General features: G+C 36.1%; 1 protein-coding gene across 1 annotated transcript; it reads left to right on the top strand.

Moving 5' to 3' along the window:
- The first annotated feature begins 971 nt into the window (after positions 1 to 971).
- LOC133533768 (protein yellow-like) lies at positions 972 to 15,193 on the top strand. The gene is made up of 8 exons (XM_061872810.1): positions 972 to 1,103; positions 3,486 to 3,922; positions 4,495 to 4,616; positions 6,286 to 6,512; positions 10,661 to 10,775; positions 12,060 to 12,140; positions 13,317 to 13,427; positions 14,077 to 15,193. The coding sequence occupies exons 2-8, from the start codon at positions 3,493 to 3,495 to the stop codon at positions 14,215 to 14,217; spliced, it is 1,227 nt and encodes a 408-aa protein (XP_061728794.1). The 5' UTR covers positions 972 to 1,103; positions 3,486 to 3,492; the 3' UTR covers positions 14,218 to 15,193.
- Positions 15,194 to 15,915: the final 722 nt, after the last annotated feature.

The following is a 15,915-nucleotide window of genomic DNA, read 5'->3' as shown; positions in this document are numbered from 1 at the left end:
TTACATACATTTTCGATAACATAACTTATTAAAAAAACCGTTTTAATTACTACCGGCCAAATTATTGGTAATGACATCGGGTATTTTTGTCAAATAGCCGGCTCACCGATTCCTCCTAATAAAGTTACTCGTATTGCATCAAGAGCCACACGAACTCTCCGCCAAAAAGCCGCACCTATACAATCGAATTTACGCTCTCATTTTAATACGACATGCTTAATAAATGACATGAAACATGTCATGAATTTTTACGTAACACACAAATATATCTATGTCTGGTACTAGATTTCGTTGCTATATGTCTCGTCGGCTGAGAATACGTTTTTTGTGCCATATACATTTTTGTGTAAAATCGTTTTTTCAATTCTAAAATAACAAAAATAATGCTATAAATGTTACTAATCGATGCGAAAAAATTTTTTTTTTCATAAATGTGCCATTTTACTACGATAATTTACACTCTGTTAACAAAATTATCACAAAAGTTGTGACATATCTAAAATTTTGTTTCATGTCATAAACTGTACGTTACCCATTAAAACGGATATGGCAATAATAAAAATGCTTTTATTTCATTTCCTAAACATAAAATTTTTCGAAAAATATATTTTATTTCTTCTTTTCGCTCTCCTGCAAACCAATATAAGTGGCGTATGGCCCAATAGTATTGTCACCCGGCGATCAATCGAAAAGAAAATAGCGAGTAGAAATGTTGTATGTAAAACATGAAAATGGGAGCGAAACTTCGATTGTAAGTATGGCGGCGGCTAGGTCCGTGTGACTCTTAATGGTCGCAGTCCAACTTAACCACTAACTGGGCTATAACCGCGAAAATCGAAGTTCGTCGATTGCGGACATTTTTCTCTGTCACTCTAATTACGTTTTAGTGAGCGTAAAAGAGAGAGATCCCCGCAATTTGCGAATTTCGGGTTTCGCGGTAGGCCCCCTGGAACCATAGAACGCGTATTGAATGGTGAAGTTGTAGCGAATATATAAAGGTTGGCGAGACCTCGAACTGTTTAGTCTGTCTTTGCGGCCCCGCTGAACCGGTCGGCCTGACGCCTGACCCCGCCCAACTCTTGATCAACTAACTGCAATAACACGTAAGTTTAATAACAAAAACAACCATCCGTTATAATATCCCTCAAAATTGGGCTATAATGTTACCTTTTGGCCTAGCTAAGATGACAATTATACATCGACAAACGCTAAACGAAAAGTAAAAATGTATGGGTAAGGGATGTCAGATGCTATAAAAGTGATGCGAATATTTCCATACATTATTTTATGGGTAATATTACCGTACATTATGATTGGCTTTTTCTATCAACGTTTGTCACCTTGGCAAGGCCCCCAGGTCAGAAAGAGAGTTATCCAAATAAGTATTTATAATTTATAACTGTAAGTACATTACTGGTAAATTGTCTCTCCATCTGCATTAAATAGATATCGTTTATTTTCCACTTTATTTAGCTATTTTAACAGTTGTGTGTAATTCTATGGTGCAGTTTTATGGCCGTATCTAAATGCGTCAAGATTGCGTTTCAGCCGTTTCAGTATAGGTATTATGTTTTTTTTAACCCCAGAGCAACGGAATCATTGCATTGCATGGATGGTGCGGTCATGATTTTGGAATGAAACGATTGTTACCTATTTGTTACATACTGTCTTCTAACTAATTTGCTATTATTAAAAAAAATCATACTTTGTTTTCGTTTGAATTACCAAGCATAAAATACGGGTCTACATTTTTTGCATTTTTTTAAATTATGTATTTTGCCTCATCTATTTAATAAGATTAAATATGGAATTTGTTCACATTGTATAAATAAATTTCCTGATGATAAAATACGAGCTAGGTCTCTTTATTACGAGATTGAATTGGCAGTTACTGAACCAGTGAGTTTCAATTTAGGCTCTATCGACACTTTTAAACGAGTGATTAGGGTCAATTACTAGTCACATTACAATAAACTAATCATTTCACGTATGCTTATCGAATGACACAAGATATACTCTGTTAACTCTACAAACCGATGCGTTTTAATTGACAATATTTTGGGCAAGATTTAATCACACATATTTGATAGTGTCGGGAAATACCTAGCCGTTACTCGCTTCTTCCGTGGAAGGTCATTTAATAAACATTCATTTTGCGTGTACGAAACACCGTTGTCACTGTTTAATGGGAAAACACTACGTAAGTAAACGGTTTTGGAATTAAAGTGCCTAATAAGTACGTACATTCTAGGAAAATACAGCAATTAGGATATGGGTTAGGTAGGTAAAATACTTTGAATGTTTACAAAACAAATGAGTCATTTAAGAATGCCTATTAATTAACGAGTTTAAATTGCCTATGCACAACTCGTGATAACCATTTTGCTGATAAATGTAGTTATTTTTTTATAATAAATAGAATTACTATACGCCCGCATGTTAAGTAAGTAGTTAATTAAGAAGATTTTTTTTTAAGTTACACTTAATTATGACCCAATAATTAATTTTCGAAAATTTACCGAGCTGCAATGTGCTGCAAACATTATGGTTTAAGAGCCAAATCACATGATATTACAAGATACGGGCTTTTTATAGTAACTGCCAACAAGCGTTGACAATTACTTTAAAAAGCTCGTAACTTGCGTGTTGCTTTACATTTCGGGCTGAATTATTTTGTATAGTTAATATTTTCATTGTATTTCTAAGCTAAATTTATCTCAATTTAATTCTAAGGTCGTATGCTAACCAACGTTTAAATATTCGCCCCTATTGAATGTACACACTCTAGAAAAACTTAAGCTACCTACTTATATAGTATAAAATAAGGATCAGCCGGTTGCAATGCAATGTTTAATACCTATGCAAGTATCAAGTACTTATCAATAACTTAATGTTGATTTATTTATGTAAAAAAGCTGACTCAGATGCATTGTATAATAAAGGTTAGACTCGGTCGTTTAATAATATAAAGTGAATAATGAGGTAGTATCAATCAATCACCATATCACGCGTGCCCCAGAAGTTCTCGCGCCGTCAGCGTCGAGGGGGTTGTGCAACGCGTCACAGTTCCCAGGCTATCCGAATACATAACTAGACTGATCTGCTACGATAAGGAAGACTAGCTGTTGTAAAACCACCCAACTTGTCGTTTCCCAATAATAAGATCACAAGCCATCCGCAAAAACGTGAGCCAGCCATCTTTATTATGGAGCTGGCGTGGTGCTACACAATGCCGTCATTACCAAGTTACAACATCGCGAAGTTGGATGACTATTCATGGGTACTGCGCTATAAACAAAACACAAGGTTGTTATTTGACAGCTTAGATAATAGTGGTTAGTTAGCGTGGATGGCAATAAGCCATTGCTCTTGTAGCAGAACCGGTTCCGGTACCCACTCGTGCTTGGGCTCTACTTTACATAGGTAAACCACAAGTCTTATAATTGCGAGCACAATTTAACTCGATTGTTTCTGCTTTGTTACAGAGGAAATATGCGGGCAATTTATTTTATAATAGCCGCTGCGGTGCTGGCTATATGTAAAGCAGCATCACCACAACTTCGTTTCGCTTGGAAGCAAGTAGACTACGCCTGGGACACGCCCGCTGATAGGGAAAATGCCATAAAAGCCGGTCAATTTGTACAAGAACATAACTTAATTCTTGGCTTGGCGAGATGGAAAAACAAGCTGTTCATCACCGTCCCAAGATGGAAGAACGGCGTGGCTTCCTCGCTAAACTATGTGGATGTAGATGGGGCTCAGGACCAAATTTTGAAGCCGTATCCTTCAATGAAAGACAATTTGGTTCCGGACGACGCGAAGGAGCTCCCTTCTAATAGCTCTATTATCTCCGTGTTCCGGGTGTATGTCGACCCCTGTGACAGGCTATGGGTTATGGATTCGGGATTAGCTGATATTTTTGGTAAGTTAAATGAAATTACTTCAGAAGATTATTATAAACCTATTTCATGACCATTTATGTGAATCACTGATCTAGAAACGATTACTATAAAAAGATTTCATTTAACCTTATTATTATTTTTTCAAAGTGTTTTCCTCTGTTTAATTGATCTAACAGGACATAAAGACATGGATTTCAAAGTTTCTAATGTCAAGTTGTCAATGAAACTATTTATGATGGTAGGTACTGAATAGGATGATTTTAGTATTTAAGTAGTGAAGGCTCAGTTTCATTGGGTGAGGGCCAGCATGCGGGGTAGCAATCGGATACCTGTCAGCCGTCAGCGGTCGATAGGGCCCGCATGCGGGGTGAGGGAGATTTTCATAACGCATTCCATAATGAGTTTCATTACTCGTTATACTGCCTTACCGCCTGGGAGGATTATTCAGATCGCACGCTGTATATCGACCGCGACACCGGGTTATCGTACTCCGATGACACTGCGCATTTAGGTCGAATATTTCTACCGAAATATTTTCTTTATTTTTACTTTTTTGCATTTTAGGCATGTTAAATAATCAAACTGTTTGTAGGTGCTGGTAACCAAATTGCGGGGCCGTCTCTAGTGGTGTTCGATCTGAACACCGATCAGCTTCTTCATCGGTATTTCTTCAAAGTCTCCGATATGAAGGAGGACTCGTTCTTTGCCAATGTCGTAAGTACTTACTAGTATTTTAAAACCATTTTTGGACAGATGGTCGTTACCATAGTAGCTACCTAAGAAATCTGCGTGTAATTTAGGAGCGGTTGTCTGATCTCATTCTAATTTATATAACTAAGATTTCCTTATCTGACAATGAATCAAAGGGCTTACCTACTTGAAGGAAAGCGTATCATGGACGCTGCCAGTTTCAAGAGTAGACATCTCAAGCACATTCTCTTACAATTCCTCTGAAATCGTTTCAAAATCCACAGCATCATGCACGAAAACTCTGCAATCTGGATATTGGGCCTGGAAATGCACTTTGTAAACAAAAATGCCAAAATTAAAAGCCGCCAAAAATACCTACGACGAACGATATTTTAATTTCAATAAGGTCAGAAAAGAAAACCTGAACATTCGTACTCTCTTTTTAACAGTGTTAAATCTGTGGCATGCAATCGGAAACGAAGCAAAGTCGTGTAGCGCGCCGGTTTTATTTGTTCGCGAAAGCATTCCCATGTTTTAACGAGCGCGTTTTAAAAATAACCGTCTGTACGGTACGTGTGTACACTGTTGTCAACAACATTGGCTGCAATCTTGGTAACATCATTTGAGTCCGGTGTTCGTTTATCTTTTCAACTGTCAGATATATACGGCCCGATTCGAAGAATGATTAAGATCTTGGAAAGATCTTTAAGAGATCGATAACTAAATGACATGTCAAAATTGACGTTTATTTCGATTCCGCTGTGATCCCAATAAGATCTATCTACGATTCTTCTAACGTCAAAGTGACATTGGTTGCCCGAATCGAGCTGCTTCTGTCAATTATACGACATATAAACGATATCTAAATGATAACTTATCTAAACCAGAACTTATCGTTATCGTATCTCATTCTTCGAATCGGGCCGATAGGTACGTAAAACACGATTTTCAAGTATTAATAAAAACTAAATTACTTAAAACAGTTTCATGGGAGCACAAGTTTTTACTGTACTAGATACCTACTGACTTGTTAATGTTATTTTTGGCATGTTTATCCCAAAATCGTATAGGTAGTTAGGTCCAGTCAGCATCAAAAGTAGCGGATCAAATAACGCTTCATAAGTATCTACCATTCTGTAACAGCTTAACAAAAGTGATGTCTTTGATATAGAACATCTAAGACTGTAAAAGATATACTTTTGAACTGGAATTTTAGAAATTCATCTATTTTTGGAAAAGTTATCCGGAATATCAGATACTTTTGGCGCGTTGTTTCATCCGCTACTTTTGATGCTGACTGTACTCTGTACCTAACCAGCCAGTACCGTTTTAGTGGAAGTCGCATGTCATTTAGGAAAATGTAGAATTTACCAAACGAGAATGTGGAATTTCATACAGTAGGTAAATGCAGCTATGTACCTACGTAAATAATGTAGATGTAAGTAAGTATACAAGGTTGTCTGGAAGAGATCGCTTTTTAGCGATAAGACCGCCTGTTGTTACCTGGTTCTATTTTCCTTTAAAATTCATTTGTAGTTTTACATGTATGTAAAATGTATAATTGTTGGTGCAATAAAGAATATTTACTTACTTACTTAAATATTTTTTTATTGCAGCACATACAAAACAAATTCAAACAAGATTTACAAAACAAGATGTATGTATTATAGTTATACGTAAATAATATTTCCAGGTAGTCGATGTGGACAAAGACACATGTGAAAACGCTTTCGCATACATCCCGGACCTGGGCGCGTACGGAGTTGTGGTCTACAGTCTAAAGCAGAATGACTCCTGGCGTATCTCGCACCACTACTTCCACTTCGAGCCTCTGGCTGGCCAGTACAAGGTTGGCGGCATCGAGTTCCAGTGGACTGATGGAGTTTTCGCGCTGGCGTTGTCTGAGCCAAGGGAACAAGGGTAAGTTGAATTCGACGGTTCAGCATTGATTCACTCTTAAGAGGAAAGGGGACGGCCGCTTCTCCATACAAATGTAGTCCTCATTTTCCTCTCTGAATATTGACATTATGGAAAATATTTTTGGATAATTTGATGTATATTAACCATAGCTCTGCCCCTCGTTTGAGTTTTATCGATTTTTTATTTCTTTAAATTAGGAGCCAAAACCATATTTCATACAATTTTTAAAAATCCTAACCTAACTCTTAAAATAATTAAAAATTTGAAAAAATCAAACATAAGGGCATAGCTGTAGTTGATGTTGACCAATTGTGTCAAAATATTTTCAATAACGTTAACAACGTTAATATCCAGACTATCCAGAGAGGAAAATGAGGACTACGTTTGTATTAAAAGGTGATTTCGTACGGGTCCTCCAGTTTCGTCTTAAAAACTCGCTATTTGCATGCTTATAATATTTGAAGAGTTCCCTCAATTCATGCATCGTGGCTCCCAACCTCAGAACTAGATTATTGACAAAAACGGGAGACATCTGTAAGTATCAATGGTCAATCAAAATAGTTATTTATACAACATGAGAGCAAACTTTGATATTTCTTTGAGTGCTTGTTTTGAGTCCCGTGTAAGCGAAAGAATCTATAATACTCGCTACGCTCGTGAATCTAATTTAGAATCTTGAGCGTAGTAAGAGACTCAAAAGCGCACGAGATGTAAATAACTTTGATCTCGTGTTGTAGGTACACAAAATTTTTCACGTCACGTCAGTCAGTTTTCTACGTCGTCAGTAAACTATTTCACTCATGTTTTCTGAAGGTATTCTAACAATTAACTTTAATTACCGCAATAGAAGAAATTTCAATAAAATAATACAAAAATCAATCAATCAATTTTTCGTGTTATGGCTCCATCAAGGTGTTGATGATTCTGCCAATGTCGAGGTTGGATAATACACGGCTAGTATATGAATCTTATCATATTACGGTCATAGACAGTGTTCGGTGGAGTATCTGATAAATCTGCAAAGAAACAAATTACCACTAATTAAAAATAATACAAAAATAATGAATTTTTGTAACAAAAACCTTGTAAGATACGGTCCGAATTGCGGATACTACAATTTGTCAACTATAGTAGAGATCGTTAAAAGTAGTTAAGTAGAATTATTTACTGCGTAACAATTGCGTACATTTGTATAAGTTCATTGTTTTGATTGTATAATAAAATACGTAAAATATGGTGTTTTTATAAAATTTTAAACTTTTATTTCATTAATTAATTATTACGAATGAAGACTCGTAGGGTGTTTTGGAACGATGCGGTCTGACTTATTTCGGGAGTCTATTATAAATCGTCAATATACCGTTGAACGTATGCACTTTTTTTGTCTCTTTTTTTGCTAACAAATGATGTCACGGTCAAGTTACTTACTCTTTATACTTCTATTCTAAGATATGATTTATAAAATAGAAATTGTGTCTAAAAAAACCACTGTACACGTCTTTCTGTAAATGTTCTGGTACTTTACGGTCAATAACCCTATTGAGGATCTAATCCTTTTGGAATATTGAAGTCGGTTAAGAAGTCATGTCCGATACCGAGGTTCCCATTCTTGTTAATTTCGAGCACATAAGGGCCGTGTTATATTATACAGGGTGTTTATTTAGTCACCTGCAATAATGTACAGGGTGAATATATTGGTCATACTGAGCAACTTTTACTATGGGAGCAAACCCGAAATCGCGAAAAAAAATTTGGCTGTTTCCTGTTTCGTACATTTTGGCTGTCTGACCTTGACATTTTCTATGGGAGTGATTTCGGGGTTGGTTACATAGTAAAAGTTGCTCACTGTGACCGTAAATTATTGCAGGTGACTAAACAAACAACATGTATATACTACATTAATATGCCCTGCGTTCTTCAACTTGAGGCCAGTAATATACATAATAATCGGACAGACAGACGGACATGACGAATCTATAAGGGTTATCATGTTTCGTGAAATCCTAAAAATCGAAAGTTTTGCGCAATAAACGGTACGCATTATTTTAGTTAGAGACCAGCGGCTGTTTGTGTCTAATCATAATCACCATTCTAACCGCCAGGCATATTAATAACTAATCGGAGTTTCGAAGCATATTACATATTATGACGTATTTCGTAGTGAACAATGAAATGTTTTTTTTTTTAATTTTGCCCGATAATTTGCAACCGCATTGAAAATGGTATCAGAAGACCCAACAACGAAACACATAGAAATAGGTGTCCTTTGTGTCTAACTAAACAGTAGCGTCGTCGAAGACCTCTGTCACGTTGAGAGTGTTGAGACCTTGCTTTTTGTTGCACATGTTTGCTCAGTTACGATCACATTCACTATTATTTATAGTTCCAATTAGTATTTTAAAAGAAACCACGTTTAGGTAGGTACGTGGTGAATTAAATGACTACACTAAATGCTTGCTTGCAAGAAACCACCTATTGTTACGTACTGTAATTAAACAAATGCGAAGGAATTGATAACTTAAATGACTGCAGTAAGGTTAGGTATGTTAACATGGTGGTTTTCCTTAACACTTCGATCAACAAACAAAAAACTAATTCAAGAGACAAGTCAGGAAACACGTTTTACACATAGGAGGAAAAACGACGATTTTATCCAGCAGATTTTTTTAAAGAAAAGGTTATTATAAAGAGTATTTTATGATATCGAGATGTGAAGAACCTCTGTCAAATTTATTGCTATTTTGTAGGCATTGTTGTGGGTTTACGAGGTATTTGTAGACATTAAATGGGCTTTACCATTACTAATTATAACATCACGTGATAAGTTGTCCTCCCGACTATAACTTCATCAGGCGGGCCGTATGCTTGTTTGCCACCGGCGTGGTATAAAAAAACTTTAGCATCTGTTTGCTTAAAATATTTAAGGTACATCTTATCATCTTTAGAAAAGTAGGAGATTTATTCAAAACAGGTTGCAATGGCCGACATTGACCTCAAATTAAACCAACGGTAGTTACATTCAAAATTGGAGGTCAACGATTATTGCTCTTCTGATGCGATAAGATAGTCAGTTATATGGCTAATTTCGCAACGATGTAAAGATTAATTGCTAATTTATTCCAATTACATATTTGATACATACCCGTACCTCACCCGTACTTTCGAGAAAATCTGGTATCTACCAACGAGACTTTATGTAGCGTAACACGAACATTAATTACCATCTCAGCTGTATTAAAATAGATACTGCAACATCTCACCAAATGTTGAAGCGGGCATCTGAATAAAGTCAGAGTTTTGTTATCATGTTAACTTTTGTCACCGATTGTATATAGTGATGTACAGGGGTCGGACAAAAAGTGCGGATGACGTAAAAATGACGTACTTAATCTTGCACACAGGATGATGTTTGAGTTTGTATTTAAACTTCCGTGTGACATGTAGTAACAAAGTAGTATTAATGAAGTAACAAAATAATCGTAAATAAATCCATGGAATTAATAATACAGGTGGTAGGGTGATGTAGTGAATAAAATAAATTTCACGAAACTTGTTACCATAAGGTATAATTATTTGAAATTAGTTAGAACAAGTCTGTGGGATCCTCAGATAAATAGGTTTAATAGTCAAAAGTGGGAACAGTAGGTAAGATTAGCAGTATACGTGTTTGTCACGTACCTCCAAAAACGGAAAATTGCCACAATATTCGAGTAACGATGACATTTTAGAGCGTTTTCTTATATATTAGTAAATATAAATTTTAGCTAAATATAATCGTGAGGATACAATAGCTAAACAATAACGAAGTCAATTTATTGTTCAGTCAGCGTCAAATACTTCGTAGCAGTCAAAGTAGCCAAATAGTTCGGTACACCATATATTTAGTATGGTGTACCGAACTATTTGGCCACTTTGACTGCTACGAAGTATTTGACGCTGACTGTTCATCTGATTGACAATGTGTCAGTCAAAAACGTACTTACTCATTTCAAGTGGCGATATCGTTTAATAAAGAGATTGATAAATGATACGTGATAATTGTTTATGAAAATCAAAAATACTATTTGAAATCATCCTATAAGTGGTTTGACGTCATTCGCACTTTTTGTCCGACCCCTGGTGATGTATCATTGTTTATTATCCTTCAGGTATCGAACGATGTTTTTCCACGCGTTCTCGAGCACGAAGGAGTTCTGCGTGTCAACCGAGCTGCTGCGTAACTACACACACATCGATAAGCACGAGGCATTCCACGATTTCAAGGTTTGAATACTAAATGCTAGTAGTAAAGCTCACAGATTGCAACACGTACTGTGCCTATTCAAGCCCCGTCGATCCTCGAACTAAATATAATCAAAGCCATTCCGTTCTATTTTTCAATGATAAAACTTCTAAACATTTTTTACTTTGTTGGTTTTTGTACCTATATTATATAGCTAGTATAAGTTGTAGGTAGATAGTGTAGACACAATAAATGATTATACTATTGTAGATCGACACCTATTTCATCATTAGGTAGGTACTCATTCAAAATATTATAGGGTGTTTTTTCTCACCCTTAGCCAAATTTTACGAGGTGCATACTTATGCTATTTATGGGACCAACCCCGAAAACGCGAAAATTTGGCTGTTTCATACATTCATTTTAAAGCAAAGAACGGCTAAATATATCCTATTAAAGTGAAATCTGTCTTGCGAATACATTTTTGTAGGTTCGTGGGCTTCGTGGCTTCTGAAAAATATTCTTACGATCTTGAGAAAAATACCTAAAGTTGAACTTAATATTTTGAAAAGAAAGATGACACTTCCTTATGAATTTTATTTAAATACAAAACATAAAACGAAGGTTGAGTTTTACTTTGGTTCATGAAAGGAACCTGCTTTAATTATTTGAAAGGTGAATTTAAACTTCCGGTCTTGCTTCGCAAAAAACTTGTCTGCGCGGCCTTTAACCATGTATAATGAGCATATAGTTTAGTTATACCTAGGTAGACCAAAACCGTACTTACACACACGCACTTATTCGCACTAACCGGGGTTAACTAATTAAACTGTTAACAGGGTGTCAAATTGTATTGGTAACTATGGTAACTCCAGGTTTATCCGATTAACCCGCTAATCCAGCGTCAAATTGCACTGGTAACTAAGGTATCTCCAGGTTTAACCGGTTAACCCCGGGTTAGTGGGATGGTGTAAGTGGGGCGCTATTGGGAGGCTCCTCGCTGCTTATTACAGGCTGGCTTACGAATGGTCAATTAACTGCTTATAACATGACTAGCTTAACCATATCTCGCTTCCATAGTAAACACCCCCTTTTTCAACCCCTTAAGGGATAATTTTCGTAATAAATCTAACCTATGTTCTTTCTCGAGAGTCAAACTATTTCTGTGCCAATTTTCATCTAAATCCACTTCACGCGTAAATTGTTTAAGCAACAAGACGGATTGACAATCTGGTAAACATAGGTAAAGCTATTGGGTACTTACAAACTTACATATTGTTATTATGGCAAAGGTTAACTATTTTGTGCCCTGCTTTCTGTTCCAGTTGCTTGGTGATCGCGGAGAACGCACTCAGTCCTCAGCCAGCTTCTACGATCCCAAGACTAGTGTTCTCTTCTACACACAGGTACGTAATTAAATATACCTATGTATATTTCACGAGAATCGGTTAAGAAATGGAACCTTCACAGGAAAGGCCCTAAGCTGAAAGGGAGGCTTAGCTCGGTGAGTAATTATAGATACCGGGCAAATTGTATTTATGCTCTGACTGCATTTTAAATACGAGTAAGTAGGTACACTAGGTATGTAAATGTGTACTGTGTAAATAAAAGGTACAATAAAGGGTAGTAGAGGTAATTGGGTCAAAAATCTTTTCGTTGTTTTGTTTGTGATCACTCTGCCACGTTTGTATTTTTTCTTTAATATAATAAATAAATGAAAAATCCGCCACTTTTTTTGGAGACAAAAACAGACAACGAAAAGAATTTAGACCCAATTGTTGATCACAGCGCACTTACTCAAAGAAATGGCATTCTAACTTTATAACTTCGGTAGCCATAGCAAATCTTTTTATTTAAGAGGGAAGAATAGCTTTTCGAATGTAACAAAATAACGGTAATTTTCCTGAGATTCCATTTCGGGAGAAAACGGTTTCCACTAACTAAATCTTAACAAATCACTTCGATTTTGATGTCGATCGTGTTGCGTTATTAAACGATAAATTCACTGCCGCAGTTTTACCCGTATTTGACCTATGCCATTGACATTGAGAGTTGTAAACGGTGCAGTTTTATGCAAATACAGGTTTTACTTTTTAGTTACGGTCATCGTCCACGGTTTCATTTTATTGTGGTTTAATTACAGTTTTCGTGGTTACTAAGTAATGTAGGTAGGTAAGTAGGTACTATAATCACGGGCATTATGCAATTTACGCTTGTAAGTAAATACTTTTTTTTTGTCGTAATGTTAGGTTACGATATTGTAAGTATACTTTTATTTTATTGCAACTGTGATTAGATATTTGTTTAACAAGGGAGTGAAGTTGTTGTTTAACACAAGTGCAACAATACAGAAATGCATCACGAGCGTAACCGGCAGGTCAACAAGTGGAATCTCGAGCATTCAGAATTAGGAATAACAAAAATTGTATACAAGAATTTCTAAGACTTTTTTCCTCTCAAGTATACAACATCACAGTTTCAAAACATTAGATAGCTTAGAAAAGTCCTGGGGAAAATAAAGTCTGGACTAAAATGGGTATGTATATGATAATAATATTTCAGTGGAGATAATGTTGTTTCAGGTGAACAGAGACGGCGTCGGATGCTGGAATGTGAATAAGCCCTACACGCCGGAGACCAACCCTCTCCTCTTCAGCGACCCTATCCTCTACGAGTTCCCCAACGACTTGAAGGTAAACAATCTTTGAAAGGTACAAAGTAGGATGCTGAATCGTAAATAAGCCCTATATGCCAGAGACTAACGCTCTCCTCTACAGCAACCCTATCCTCTACGAGTTCCTCAACGACTTGAAGGTAAATAATCTTTGACAGATACAAAGTAGGATGCTGAATCGTGAACAAGACCTGCACGCCGGAAACTAACCCTCTCCTCTTCAGCGACCCTATCCTGTAAAACTTGAAGGAAATACTCTTTGACAGGGACAAAGTGGGATTGTGGATCGTGGACAAGCCCTGTATGCCAGAAACCAACGCTCTCCTCTTCAGCGATCCTATTCTCTACGAGTTCGCCAATTAATATAAACAGTCGTTTGAGAATGACAGCGTGCCATGCTGAAACGTGAAATATGTACGCCTACTTGTCGGAGACTAAATTCGTTGTTGATCAGCGACCACACCCCTTTATAAATTCCCTAACTACTTAAATATAACCAGTCCCTTTGAAAGTGACAGTATCCAATTCCGATAGGAGAACAAGTGCTTTTTTATACCACGACGGTGGCAAACGAGCCCTCACTCACTCGCTGCTTTTTATACATAACCACTTGATAATATTACTATTCACTTGTAAGTAGTATTTCTGTATATGTATTTGAATCGCAGGTGGACGACGAAGGCACCCTCTGGTTGCTGACTGACAAGCTGCCACGGTTCCTGTACAAGACGCTGGACCCTAATGAAGTCAATTTCAGGATATTCAGCATCAACACCACCGAGGCCATCGCTGGCACCGCCTGCCAATAAACGCATTTTGTCAGTTGTAAAAATGTACTGTAAACTGGATAATGCCCAAAATAGATTGTTCTTTACCTTTGTTGTACCTTTGTTTCTTTGTTTGGTATGTTCTAAAACGACAATGTTCAAAAATGGCTCATAAAGACTTAACATAAGCTATTACATGTGGTTGTTGAATATATGAACCATTCCTGCAAAGGGTTAATGCCATTACACTCTGCTCTCGAGCAAAGAGAACATAAACCAATACGTGCCAATACGTTCTACTTCTGTCTTACCAATATTTTGTCCTACATTGAAGTGTTTCCCACATCTCCTTTAGAACAAGATATTTTACTTGTGCAAATGTTATAAGATATTAAGATAGTTTAGATCTCGATACCATCTAAATTAAAATGGAATTAAATTAATGATTCTGTCCTTTTGTTATTACTTACTTGTATGTAAAATGTACAGTATTCTGCACATTTATCAGTATTCAGGTAAACGAGGCTGACGGAGCCCCAAAAACGATCTAACTAGACTAAGTTTTTGGGGGAAATTTGTGTGGTTCAAATATTAACATTGTATTAAGACGAAGTGAAAAAGTATAGGAACATATTTTTTACGTCTACTTTACATGTTTACTTAATTATATGAATGAGTACTTATACTGATGTGAATTTGCACATTTATTAATTTGTTTTTTGACTATTGTGTAACACATTTACCGCCACTTGCACCATCCCACTAACCCGGGGTTAACCGGTTAAACCTGTAGTAACCATATGGTAAAATTTGACACTGGGTTAATTGTTTAACCGCTTAACCCCGGTTTAGTGGGATGGTGTAAGTGGCGCTAACTTAGAACGTGATGTTTTATTTCTTTAAACTTAGCCTGTGAAATAATAATTATTATTTGATAACAGTACAAAACTCATCGTTTACGTAGGATTAATATAATTTAATTAAGTAGCATAGTATAAATAAAGTCAAGTTATGATAATGTTAGTTTTATTATTTATATTTTAACCAAAGTGTCTTTCTCATATTAGGTAAAATCTATTATTAATTTTATTACATACCTAGTTATTGTTTAAAATTGGGTCCTAATTCTATTAAATGTTCGAATAAAAGTAAGACAGACATTTTATGTTAATTAGGCGGTTATCATTGTAGACAATGGACTCCTCCTTCTTTTTCCTCGCGTTGTCCCGGCATTTTGCCACGGCTCCTGAGAGCCCGGGGTCCGCTTGGCAACTAATTCCGAGAATTGACGTAGGCACTAACAACAACATACATAACAACAACAACAATACACACACAACACACAACAACACACATTGACAATGGACATGAGCAAATAAACATCATTAAGTAAGTAATATACAAATATGAAGCAATGTCTCTTATTTAAAATATCCCGAGCTGCGTCAATATTGAGCATATCTGGCAATCATACACTACAAATTAATATTATACAAACAAATATAATTGAGGAAAAAAGATATTTTTTTCCTTCAGTCGGAATAATAACTGATAAACAAAACCTAAAATTAATAACACAAACATCGAAATAGAAGAAAATAATAACGAAATTGGTCACAAAACTGAGTGTAATGAAACATCACCTCTTAAAATTGATTCGGAAGGAAAAACTGCATACAACTAAAAATGCATAAAAAGCAAAAGAAAAAGAAAAATTGACATTTAAAGAAGAAATGAATA

This window comes from Cydia pomonella, unplaced genomic scaffold (assembly GCF_033807575.1).
Source record: "Cydia pomonella isolate Wapato2018A unplaced genomic scaffold, ilCydPomo1 PGA_scaffold_202, whole genome shotgun sequence".
NCBI classification, from domain to species: Eukaryota; Metazoa; Arthropoda; class Insecta; order Lepidoptera; family Tortricidae; genus Cydia; species Cydia pomonella.
The sequence above is the reverse complement of the archived record's forward strand: the minus strand, read 5'-3'. Positions and strand labels throughout refer to the sequence as shown.